General features: G+C 44.0%; 1 protein-coding gene across 11 annotated transcripts in view; it reads left to right on the forward strand.

Moving 5' to 3' along the window:
- Positions 1–13731, forward strand: part of LOC144944023 (neurexin-1-like) — a 389198-nt gene that overhangs the window by 267381 nt on the left and 108086 nt on the right. For all 11 annotated transcript variants that reach the window (XR_013639554.1, XM_078872018.1, XM_078872025.1 and 8 more), the window contains one exon: positions 11589–11770. Coding sequence is in view for 10 of the 11 variants with exons in the window: in XM_078872018.1 (XP_078728144.1) it covers positions 11589–11770 (182 nt within the window). In the remaining variant the exon portion in view is untranslated. The remainder of the gene's footprint in view (positions 1–11588; positions 11771–13731) is intronic.

Here is a 13731-nt window from a genome sequence, read left to right on the forward strand (position 1 = left end):
TTCTCTTTTTTCATGTCTACCACCGTGGAAAAGGGGGTCAGCTCTGTTGTCGCGGCAGAATAACGGCGAGCTTTGAGGGAACGGGCGAATGCACCGCATAATTGCGACCCCAGCGCACGTCTCTGTCCAAGCTGATTTTTGCCTTTCACAAAAAGGGGAGCTAGGCTGTGGACGAGGTGTTGAGGTCCACTTCGCTGTGAAAACCCCGGGGCTGCGTTTTTTTTTCCCTTCTCTCCACCAACCGCCCGCGACCCCCAGCGCGGCAGTCCGGCCGCTGATTAGACGTGAAGTATTGTGAGTGACAAGAATAATCCCCAGCCACGAAAATGCTCATCAAGCCCGGGGAAAGAACGCGGGCAGCGCAGCATAACTTGTGATGATAAGCACCGCTGCACTTGTCTGATGCGTGGAATGAAAATAAATCATACAACGACAGATGCTACCGTGGTGGCGCATGAGCAGTCTCTCCACACAAGCATTGCTTTTTGGGACATTCATCCATCCGTGCAATGTGCGGAATAAAACCCGTTTATTTATTTACACCTGGAATATAATATTTCGTGCAGAAATATTGTCTTCATACTGTAATTTATTTTCGGTTGTCTGGGGTTTTTTTTCTTTCTCTGTCTCTATGTATTAAAAGCGAATTTTTTTCCGTCATTTTATCTTTGATTTAAAATTCACCTCTAAATTGTTTACAATGCAAATTAAAATTACCGAAAAAAAGCTTTGTACCTCCGCTACTAAAATATTTTACCAAAGCGTACTGCTCATGCTTCAAATAAGCTTTAAGATGTGGCAGATGTAACACATGCTTTGCAATGAGTACAGTAAGGATCTGCTCATGTACATATGAATTAGCGAACAGCTAGACACACTTTGTGTATAATTCATCATTTTAACCAGCGCATCCTGCACATTGCAGTTGAATAATTTAACATGCGGTTCAAACTTTCGTGTCACGTGACTTAAAGTAATCTCGTGCTAATTTTTCGTGTATGTAATAATCAGCTCTCTTACTGAAAATGGATTACAATTAAAAAACACACTGTGTTGAACATGTATCGTTTTTCCATATTTGTTTAATAGTAGGTGCTATGGTCACCCATATTATTCAATTGTTGCATGCCAATTTGGTGTTTCCATTTGCTATGGATTGGACTTCCTGAGTACTACTGATGTTGCATTTCTCATTTCTACATGACATGTTCAGGGCTGTGTTTTACAGTCTTATTCATGGTATAATGAGATTATTAATTTCTGTTCAACGTGCTTATTATTTCTGGCCAGGAAACGTGAATTTAATTGTGGATTGTTGCAATAAAATTGCAGCCGAGAAAATTGCAGTGTCTTTAATTATAACATTTGTTACGTTATGAATTAGGCACCATCTCTTGGCAGTGCGTTATCATCTGCAGCAGACATCTGCGGCCTCTTTACAAGATTTGGCATGAAAGAATGGAGAGACTTTAGAGATAATAAAAAGACCATTCACTTGAATGCATTGCTATAAAAGGAAGGCTTGAAACTTGGATATTTCTTATCTTATATATGATATAAAGACCACACGGAACAGGTTGTGACCCCAACCTATTGCTATGTGGTCAGGAGAGACTTGCATTTGTTTTGTCACTTTGGATGGATCAGACAGGGGCAGATTTATCTGCAGAGCCACTGCTTTATTTATTCGCTTCAATTTAAAATCTAAACCCAGTTTTGAGAAAAAAAGTATTTAAGAAATGTATTTCAACCCTTTGTCAATCCACTGCTGGATGAAGGCCTCCACAAGCCTTGTCATTCAATGGGGTTGTTTGACCGTACTTTATTATGCCGGGCAATGCAAGTTGGTGAAAAGGGGACCCCTGAACTGGTTTAGATAGATGTCAATTTCCACTGTTGTTAGCTGTGGTCAGGCATCAAGCTCAGATCAGCCAGGTTCATAGTGCAGTGTGCAAATCACTGTGCTCTACCCCTATAATAACATCAACATTCATTATATTTCGTGAGTACGGTTATAACAATCTCTTTAGGTTCACAATCTTAAATGTTTTATTGGAATTATATGTGCTTGTATCTTACTGCGCTTTTGCGGCCGTCTGGAACGCTCTTCCTTACGATATTGGGAAGCCACTGGAGCTATGAACTTTTAAATCATCCACATTGACAAACTAATTTCTTTATAACCGCGTTTTGTGTTTTGTTGTCCTTCCCCTGCACCTCCAATTAGCACATTTGGCTACGGATGGTGCGAAAGAAGTTCAACATACGTACATTACTCTGTCAAACCAGGGCAGCCTTGTTATTTATATATATAAATATATGAAGCCTGATTGGCACCCCGGCAGATTCAGTAATGTTGTGACCTCTTTTTATTCCTATTGATTTGTTTTCAGTATGTTAGCCCAGCATTATATCATAATATAAAAAAAATATTCACAAATCTACCACAAAAGCGTGCACTCTGCACATGTTTTTGCTGTTTTTGTTCATATGGCATGGTATACTATGCAGTGTTTTTGCATAATTTAATACAGCTCCATTGCCTGTAATTTAACAGTATATCTTTTCATGAGGTGGTAATACTCTGTTCTGTTTGGGGTAATTTGCAGAAGTGCATTTCAGTGAAATGCATGGCCAAGGTAAACTTCTCACTGCATTGGAATTGATATTTATGAATGTTGTGTCGAATACACACGTAAGGGATGCTGCCGTGGTATAATGGTTAGGGCAATGGACTTGCAATACTGGAGTTGCTGGTTCAATATGATTTCCCGGTGTGGCAGTTGAACAGTTGTTCGTTTCTTAAATTCCTCCTCCTCCTCGATTCACCCAGCAGTATCATGATCAGAATCTTTATTTAGACTGCGGGAGGAATCCGTTGAGCTATGAAGCTTTTTTTTTTACAGATGCCCAGAATGGACAGGTCAGCAAGTTAGAACAGCAAACGATTAGGAGTTCAAAATAGAGAAAAATATAATCAAGGTCACTACGATTTATCAATGTTGGACAAGGCAACAAAACGACAACAAAATAGTTCCAAACCATACCAAGATAACAACAAAGTGGTCCCTCAATAAAATGGCATATTAACATTAAACTCTCGATGCACGGGTAAGGATCAAAATTACAAATCACAGTTGCAAATGTGACTGTATCGAGCACTGATCTTCAGCTTCAGGACAATTTTGAAGAATCAATGGCTACACCCGCAGGCAGTCGAATGGCAGGTCGTGTGTGGTGGGGTAAAGTGTAGATGCTGCCACCTCTTTCCAGAGGTCTGGCTCGTGTGTGGGTGGCAGAGTAGGCCCGAAAATACCCTCTCGAGCTCCTGCTCGTGGAGGTCCTTCTGCCCGCAGCAGTGTGAGCGAGTGATTTCAGGGTCGCGCCTTTAACCTTAACCTCTTTTATACATCCCAAAATCAAAAATTCTCAGCAAAAAATCAATACCCATTCAGACGAGCAATTTATACATGAAAGGCAGTGTATAAAGTAGGAAAGAAAAGCACAGTCTTTAGTATCGTTTGTGGGCAACAGTTGCCACTAAGCAGGTATGCTTGCAACATTGTGCGCAAACGATAATAAGCTGGTACCGAAGCAACAAGGGCATGCGGTGGCTTTTGTGCCTACGAGCATTATAATGGACATGTTTCCATCTCAGCAGGATGCATATGGTACACATTCAGAACGCACTGCTTGGCTACAATATGACCTGTAGCAAAGTAGGGAAAGTGCTGAGAAACACAATAGACATTCATCATGAAAGCTCTGGGCAATTTTTTTCTTTCATCGTTGCTTTTGTATGTGACCTCCTGCTGACAGCATATAGATAGTGTGCTAAAATGCTGCAATTTCTTCATCAATCTGTCCATCTTGTGCCTGCCCTTGTAGCAAGGTAGTCATTTGCAGGGCCTTAAGGAGGTCACAGTTTCAGGAGTGTTTGTTTAAATGCCACTAAATCAGCACCGCTCTGCAATGACGGTGATGCAATGGGTAGAATTTGCTCTTAGAAGTAGCATTTTTTTTTAAATCACATTGCATTGTTTTCTTGCATCGTGACAATTAAAAAAAAAGAATAACTCTGTGACCCGACGGGGCTCTCTCTGTGAACCGAAGAGGCTTCATCCCACACTCATTTTCTACTCGCAGGTGGCATAATGATGGGTAGTTACTGCTCAAAGTGTCAGCCTCCGTATTAACCCTCGATTTAATGTCATATAATTATTGAGTTTGACTGACAGCAAGGGCGGTATGCTAATGTTTTTGGTCAGTTCACACCGAGTACAAGCCCTTTATTTGCATGATATGAGAGTTTTACATTCCACATGTGTTCTAGCCAAATACATATTTCAAAACAAAAGTATAAAATTCAAGTTTAAATAATCTGTGAGCAAAATTTTTACGGTGAAACCAATGCAGGGCGCGCAGGTGATAATTAGCAGTGCTTCACCCTACAAAGAAAAACATTTCCCCCACCCCACAAAGCCTTACACCAGACTGTTGGGGCAAGTATTGTCAGGGGGTAGGTGGTTGTCACCTGTCCTGGTTATCCCAGTAAGTCCTCTTTCTGAGGCAGCTGTTCTGAGAAATATTTAAGTCACGTGACCTTTTGTTGGCTGTGGCTCTTGTCGAGTTTCCACCTCCTGAGGTATTCTTCTTCACGGGAAGAAGAATATCTGCCAATAGCAAAAGATGAGAGAACTGCATGTGAATGCACTGGCTTGACTAGTGTATGATCACATGACTGACATCAAGGGTCATGGTTTTTTTTAAATCCCAGGAAGACTTCAGAGATATTCCAGGACAGCTCCCTCAACAAGAGGACGATCCTGTGAACACACGGGACAGGTGGCAACCAGAGGGTGCTGCTCCAGTTGTTGTTACTCACTGTAGATTCTGGGGTACAGTAGCAGTCGTGTTGCCATGTACAGCTGGCTGAAGAAAGGGGCAGTTTACATCGTGGTGAAGATTCCCCCACTTTGTGACAGCGCTCGCAGTAGCAGGCCGTGCGGTTTCACCCGTTGGCAGCTGCTACCTGAGCTGGGATTGAATAGGAATCACGGAGCAGAATGATCACAGGGATGAGACTTCATGTCAGAGAGAGAGAGTAGGGGGCTCAGCACGGTGCCAGAGTCGGTGCTTAGCTCCGAGCAGCGTGCGTGTGGAAAGCGACAATCTCCAAAGAAACTCCACACTCCTCTGGGACCTCTTCACTTGTCATCCATAAAAATAAATATTGGTCAAAGGGCCCCACAGTTTTGAAGGAGGAACTTGACTTCAAATGGACTGAAAAGCCAGCCTGTCCTGCTTATTGAAGGTTTGCATTTGAAAGTTACATTTGTCACATGAGCACGTGCGTTGTTGAGCACGTGCGTTGTTGAGCCTTCTGTGGTCTCCGATTGTGGCCTCGCGGTAGAATGATTCCACGCGGCGTCACTTGCCCCTTGACCTCAACCGCCACCCCAGAGGATGATCGTGCACCGCGTCCAGCGGTGGTGGAACGTGCGGTGCTCTCGGCCGGGTCGCACGATCGTCGCCCCGCGCGTGACGCTGCGGGAGAGGGCGGCGCGTGAGCCAGCCTGACACCGAGCTCGCATAGCGGGCAGCCTCGAACAGTTCTACATTTGAAGCTTTCGTGACTGCGAGGATTCATATTCTTAGGTTTTTTCCGTGAAGTCACGTAGGTAAAAAATTCAAATTAATAAAAGTAAAATAAAAATTACGACGTTTCGGAGGCAACACAAGCTTCCGTGCTGTGACGGTTCCACCGTTCCACCGTCACAGCACGATAGCTGTATCAAGTGTATCAACTCACTTGATACAGTTATCGTGCTGTGACGGTTCCACTTGAAGACGGAAGCTTGTGTTGCCTCCGAAACGTCGTGATTTTTATTTTATTTTTTATTTTACTTTTATTAATTTTAATTTTTTACCTACGTGACTTTACCGAAAAAACCTAAGAATAAGCCTCGGACAGGTTGGGATGGACATCGGCTCATCTGCCCCCGACTAATTAATATGTTTTTTTAAGTTAAATCTCAACAAGGAAGAAAGAAACGGCATTGATTAATTATTACAATAAAAAAAATCCGGCATCGTTATGTATAAAATTGAATATTTTTGTTGTATTTATAAATCCTACTCTCATTTTCATTTTGGTCTCTAATCCCCCTCCCCGCACTCCACCCCTTGAGTCCAACAGGTGTAACATTATAATCACGTCCCAAACCTTCCCCTCCCCCTTGGCAAGAACGATTTACGTATCACAATTGATGCAAGCAGAGTTCTAACAACAACTTCACTTGCTGTGCTCCCTGGGAGGGCATGCGTGTGGGTGTGCGCATGCTTGATGAAACACTCTGAGACAAAACCTCAGCGGTTGCATACTTGCATCTCGTAGCAAGAAGGGCCCAAAGTTCGATTCCCTACTCGGATGTCCTTCCCCTGTTCTGCATAGATTTTCTCCCATAGCTAAAACAACAACAGAAACATAATGTAACTGCCATTGCCCATACATCCTAAATGCAAACAAAATATTACCTGACAATGACTCGATTGGGTATTGCACAGCAGCAGCAGCAGCATCTCCACCTCGTGCGCAAACTCGGAAGGACCCTCCTCATAAATCGTCTTATGATTCGGTGAAGCTTTCCTGGGTGAACTAGTTTAATGGTAATAATATGCCCGCCACTTGAAATTGCCTAGGAGTCTGAAATTTGCCAACAGGCAGCAAAAAGTTTCGGCCACGTATGTACATTGTCAGCGTTACTGGATACGCTAGTTTGGCATGAGCTCATCATTCGATCAAGAGGATTTTTTTTTATCGGCATTGCCCATTGGCTTTGTGCCAATTACCGCATGGTTTGAACTGCTAAGTGCCCGAGGCAGCAGCGGTGCTAACTCTGCCGGTGTTGTAGTTGTTTACAGAGGTGGGCAGCAATTTGTCTACTGGTGCTTGACAACGCATGGAGAATACGTTTTGTACGAGTAATTCCGTATATTGGGAATGTTTCCTAACGGCCAATGTGTGCCCCGACGTCGTGGCAAGAGCTGCGTGTTTGATTCCTCGTCGTAAGCAGTCAGTGGCGATGCACGGTGGGTTTTTTTTCTCATCAGAAGCATCGTCGTGTTTTGCCCCCGGTGCTCTCGCCACGAACTTCTTCCAGTTGAGCTCCTTTATGGAGGCCGCTGGGTACATTTATTTCTGGCGGCAAGCCCTCTACTGTTTGTTATCATAGCCCATCTATTGCTGATGTTTCTACATCGTTTTTTTGTTCGAGTGCCTCTTCCACTCTATCAGTCTCATCGTTTTTTTCTGGTCGTTCCCAACCTCTGTTGTAATACTCCATGTATGTCCATGCTGTGTCTGCACGTCTCTCCTATGCCCACATCCCCTGGGCTGAGCCTGTCCCCTAGTGTTTTCACACGGCCTGGGTGCTCAATGATGATGCGGCCGAAATGATGCAGTTGCATTGACGCATGAGTAGTGAGTTCCGGGCCAAGTGAGAGTCGATGTGTGAAGTGAGAGAGGCACGTGGTGTATGGAGTGAGAGAAGGAGACAGATAGAGAACCCTGGGCCAGGAGATGCACAGTGAGACTTTGACTTTTAAACAACTTTTATTGCCGCCAGCAGCAAAAGCACCGGAGGCGATTCCAATATGAAAAACAGTCGCCAACAAACGAAAGAAAACAAACGTTACATATCGTTACAAATCTACGTGCTGTGGTGCTGAAAGCACCGCACACAACACAAAGAAAAAAGTCACGTGGTTGTGGTGTCATCGCGCACGCCACGGTGACGAGCGAGCGTTTCAGAAAGTGCACAGTGAGAGAAAGCAGAGAGAGTGCGGCATGCGAGACATCATCATCAGAATCTTTATTTAGACTTCAGGAGGAATCCGTTTAGCTATGAAGCTCTTTATCGCAGATTTATGGGTGGGGTCAGCAAATTATAACAGCAAAAGATACAAAACAAACAATAGGAGTGCAAAATATAGATAAAGGTAAGCAAAGTCACTACATATAAATGGATAATAAATACATTTTTGTAAGTCCGATTTGTCAAAGTTAGGCAAGGCAGCACAAACAACAAAACAGTCTCCGATCACACCAAGATAACACACAGCAGTGCCTCAAGAAAATGTCACATTAACATTAAACTATTGGTACACAGGTAAGGATCAAAATTACAAATGACATTTGCAAATGTGACTTTATCCAGTGAGAGAAGCTTGGAACCTGAAATATATACCCCGTCAAAGAGGAGGTGGGAAGGATGGGGAATCAGACCAAGAGAAAGAGTGAGCATTAAATACAGTACGTGCTTTTTTACGGCAGGAAATAGTATTCCCTGATCCAATGTTTTCCCAGATCTAACGCTCAATTTTTATGGTCCCCTTAGGAACGTTAGATTGAGGTTTCACTCTATATAAACAACTAATTTGTCAGTCTGTCAGTCTATCATTCACGGCATTAGCTTGAGTAATTTTCATATTGCCGGCTCCGGCGAGGCCTCATTCCACCGGAATGAAAAATGGCCGTACGCACGGAATTGAAGACGAGCTGTGTATGACCCGTGACCTTTACGCGAGGTCAACAAAACCCATGACCCATGCGATGTATGGCACTAGAGACAGGCAGGGCGAAGAACAACAAGAGGGGCTAGGGCGGTGAGGAGAGGGGCCAGGGGATGGGAATGAGAGGGGCCGGTTGGGGTAAGTGGAGGACCATCAGAGGAGGTAGCAGATATGAGCTTTTACCTGGATTTTTGGATCCGTCCAGAGCATAGGTTGTCTGTCAAAGCATTCACTTGAAATATTATTATCATCAGCAGTCCCATGAGTGCTCATTCTGACCATAAATATCCAGGGATTGTTTTTTATTGGCCTATGCACAACTTATGACCTTTGACCTAGGTAAAGACAACTGACCGCATACAAATCGCAGCGCGTGGTGCCCTGTCTGTTTAATAAATGTGCTGCTTGTCCTCGTGCTGCCTATCATTTACTCGAAGGCAAAACCTGCTACGGACTCTTGTAGGTGCGTGGAATATGTTTGGTAAACATAGCTGGTCTGTGCTTGATGAAGTTTGAATGCTGATTGGTGTTAGGTGAGTGTCACGTGAGTGGAGTAGGGTGGCCAAGGGGGTATTCTAGTAGTGAGCGCATTGCACTATGAACCCAGCAACTGGGAGTTGAATTCCTGCTCACGATCAATAACAGTGACGAATATTTGAAGAAGTCCTGGGGCCTCCCGTAGTATGTACAAATCAGTGCTGGAGCAGTACGTCAACATCAACACTGCGGAGACAAAGGCAGTCGGGCGTGGTGTTGGCCACCTAGCCCCTTGACAGCACTTGCCCCAATAGTCTGGTCGAAGGCTATGGGGGGAGAGGTTATGTTTGTCTTTGTAGAATTAATGTCTGGCGAGTTAGACTGTTGGGGACACCATAACACTTGCCTGCCACTTCACCAATCATTGTTTACACTTATTAGGCACGTGCTCCATCGAGTCTATAAGTGCAACCGCGTCGTGAGATGCGGTCGCTTTCAGACGCCGTGTCGTGTAAACCGGATGAGGTGGAATCCTGCACACCCAGCCCGGGAACATTGTGGGGACATTTGTGGGAGTTGGATCTTTGATCGAGAATTCTACCTGCAGTCATCCTGGTGGAGTCAAATTGTTTCACACGAGCACGGGCATTGGCGGAGACGCAAATGTGGATCGACGCGTAAACACACACATACAAGAATCCCCATGTGTGGCCGTAACAGAGTTTTGGGGCTGTTAGCGAGCAGCGATGAAGGCCTGCACGGCACACAAGGTTGTGGGTTGCCAGCACCATGCCCCGGCCGCATTTGTGTCACCACACCAGCTACTCATTTGAGGCTGAGTCGACCTAGGGGGGACGACCAGTTGAAATAATCGTCATTGGTGTTGGCCATGAACAGGAATCGAACACGGGTCGCAGGATTCAGAGCACAGCGCGATAACCACTCTGTCACCACTCCACACCAAACGCAAACATACGGTACGGGGTTTGTATGGCAATGTACAAAGTAATGCAGGTACAGCCCTGCAATTACTTGCTCATACCACCGCTGGCCCAATGATGTCCATCGGAGGGTGTTTTGTCCTACTCTTCTATGCCATTTAGACATCTTGTAAGAAGTGATAGTACCCACATTACACCCCACCACACGTTACCTGCCGATCAGCGAACGGCGATGTACCCATACTGTTTCAACTGCAGTGCCTGGAAATAGAATCGAACTGGCAACGTCTAAGTTGCAAATCCAGTGAAGCAAAGCGTTATTCCACGGCAGCAGCCCCGTGTGCTGTCCACGTGACCGAATATATAAGTTGGCCCCCTGGGGGATAACAAAAAATTATAAAGGGAGGATTTATGTGTGCAGAGAGAGAGAGAGACCTTTGGGAAATAAATAATGAAAGATAAACAAACTATGATCAGTTTCACCACCTTAAACTAAAAGAACTGACTGCTACGTAGTTGTTTGATGAAGGGCAGAGTGTGCAAAAAAGTTTGTTTTATTAAAGTTCAGACTCGAAGTTGTTGTTGTTATTGTTTGTCGTTTTCGGAACAAAAACAGGCAATCCGCGTGGGTGATGCACTTTGATGGAAACAATGCACGTCGCAAAATGTACTTCAGCAAATGAACGTAACGATCGTGATGAGGAATTTTAAAGGGCATTGCCAAGATGGGATATTATGTTGCGGTTAGTTAAGCAGATATTAAAATCAATTAAAGATGGTTAGGATGAGGGCTGTTCTGAAAGAATATATATTTACACATTTCCTCATTAGAGGGATTACCCCACATACACGCCCCTTAGATGAACTCCCTAAAACGCAGTGTCTGTGGGTACGCTAATGCCACACCTACTATTAATGTTAATCATTATAATAAAGTCCATGTATACAATTCTAGTGGACCATGGTGCAGTGGTTAACACACTGCTTTGTATGAACCCAGATAATATCAGTGGCGGATGATATCACCAATTCGCACTGATCAGCGTGGTGAGGTGTGTTCAAACAACGTCCATGGCTGACATGGTGTGAGAAAGCCTTCATCCAGCAGTGGATTGACAAGGGTTGTAAATAAAGAAAAAAATTAGCTTGAAGCTTTCGTGTGTGCAGGAGTTCATATTCTTTGGGTCTTTCAGTAAAGTAGAAAAAAAAATATTTGACAAAAAACTACGACGCTTCGATCGCAACACAAGCAATCGTCATCAGGAAAAAAAATTTTGTTCTACATGACTTTACCGAAAGACCCAAAGAATATAAAAAAATGTTATTTGAATCTCATTCATAGGCATTTGAAAACAGTGGTAAACACACGCACAATATGATATTGGAAAGCAGTACACATTGGTTGCAACATTCTAAAAATGTTCACTTCAAATTGATAATAACAATTTTAATCCTTTGTGAAATGTTCCTATATATGTTGAAGTTCTTTCGCGTCGCACGTAGCCAACCGCAATAAGAGGAGGCGCAAGTGCCCCACGTCGTTAGAAAACGACGACCATGACGATAACGATGAGCGCTCTGGTTTTGTCTTCACAGCGGGAACAACGTACATCTTCAGCAAGGGCGGAGGACTCATCACGTACACATGGCGGCCCAACGACAGGCCCAGCACACGCGCTGACCGCCTAGCCGTGGGCTTCAGCACGCACCTCAAGGACGCCCTGCTGGTGCGCGTGGACAGCGCCGCCACACTCGGAGACTTCATCGAGCTCTACATCGTGAGTGCCCGCGTACAATTTCCCTACCTCCTGCATTAATTTCACGCGTGCTCTGTACTAACTCAGGGGGGTTATGACGCGTGCAGTCTTTGTTCGTTCTCAGAGAGACAGAGAGGGAGATGAGATTATTTGCAGGCGTGGGAAACCACAGACAAGCGCCAAGGCAGACAACAGGTGCCAACAACTTGCACATGCTCTGCAGTCCTTGCTCTTAGTTCTTTCGGTAAAGTCACGTAGGTAAAAAATAAAATAAAAATTAATAAAAATAAAATAATATAATAATAATAAAATCGCAGTCCTTGTTTGATGAGTGTTTACATACGTGGGGAGGAAGCCAGAGGACTCGGAGAAACCCCACTCGTGTGAGGAGAGTAACACTCACATCTCCAACAATTTGTCGAGCTCTGTAGTCCAATATTTGGATGTTTGGCACACTTCATTTACACGTGCATTTATACATGTGGGAAGAAACCAGAGCAGCCATGGACAGTCCGCACGTGGGAGGGGGTAACACCACATCTCCGAACGGAAATGAAAACACTTGCTGTTCCTGTTTAACCATGGAAGGCCAGGAGATGTTGACCTTGATGCCCACGGGTTGAGAGCTTCCCGAATTTGCGTGATCCACCAATCCTTGCCACAAATTTCTAAGAAGAAGAAAACACTTTTAAAATGACTCAGTTTGGAAAACACATTGCCTTATCGTCTCCTGTTCTGAAAACTTAGCAGGGCTTCCTCACTTAGTGAGGCTTTCCTGGGTAAAAAGAAATGCGAATTAATATTAATATTTTTCTTCAAGTCCCTTGGTCTTTTGGGCTGCTGTGCAGCAGCCTCTCAACTTATCTCTGTCCGTCGCTGCGTTTTTTTATCTGAGACAGCTTCCATCCTGTCTAATGTATAATGTTAGACAGATTGGGGTCTTCCTCTTCTTCCCTTAGACATCTGTCTCAGCCGTAGAGAGTAGGACCCATCCATGTGCAGGGGATAATTAATACGTTTTAGTTATTTCTATGTGCCTACGAAGAATAAACATCAAACAACGCAAACTATTGATCGAATTATGGTGCTTAAATTGTATCCTTTAAGTGCACCATACACTGGGTCTCCAAGAAACGTGATAATTAACTTGCTTCATTTTCAAGGCATACTTCACCATCACTGGTTAGTGCCAGTCATAAATTATATGGGCACATAGAAGTACAGGGCAACGGTGTATTTTTGTGAACTGCCCACCACAAGCCCGTGGTGTAGTCGTGGGAGATTATTTTTTCCTGACTGGTTCTGGGCATGTGGTGATGTGCTTTGCGCATCCTTTCCAATTATTTTTTGTTTACATACAAATTGGCAGAAATTTAGACTTTTGTGTGATTTTTTTAATAATTTGCCCAAATACTTTCGAATGTTACTGATATTGTCTGTGTTGCATATGGGGCGGGGGGGGGCGCGATCTGGGGCGACTTGCGGCGGTGCAGTATGACCATTGGCCAGTCGCTCGCAGTCGCCCCAATACTCCTAACCGATTTAATACTCAAATATCTTTGAGACTAAGCTCCAAAGAAAGCTGTCTCTGGTGTGGACCAATCAGTTTAAAAGACAATGCATATATTATCAGAGTATGTTTTTTGTTTGCATTCTGACCACAAGCATTGTGGTTAATTCAGACATGATTCCTTGTAAAAGGTTTCAGTTTGGTGTTTTAACATCTTAACACCTGTTTTGTTGCCAGAAAAAAGTGGAAAAACCTATCATCATATTTTGGTACTGGCAAAGGAGGTCCCATGATGTAGATGCTCACCCCGAGCTCTCATTACTCCGATAGTGCATTGTCTTTGTCCTGTACGCCTTTTGGCGTCCTCTGGTCTAACACCGTTTGAGACGAGGCTCAAAGAAAGCTGTCTCTGTTGTGGACCAATCAGTTTCAAAGACAATGCATATATTATCAGAGTATGTTTTTTGTTTGC

Source organism: Lampetra fluviatilis, chromosome 33, assembly GCF_964198595.1.
Source record: "Lampetra fluviatilis chromosome 33, kcLamFluv1.1, whole genome shotgun sequence".
Classification (NCBI taxonomy): Eukaryota; Metazoa; Chordata; class Hyperoartia; order Petromyzontiformes; family Petromyzontidae; genus Lampetra; species Lampetra fluviatilis.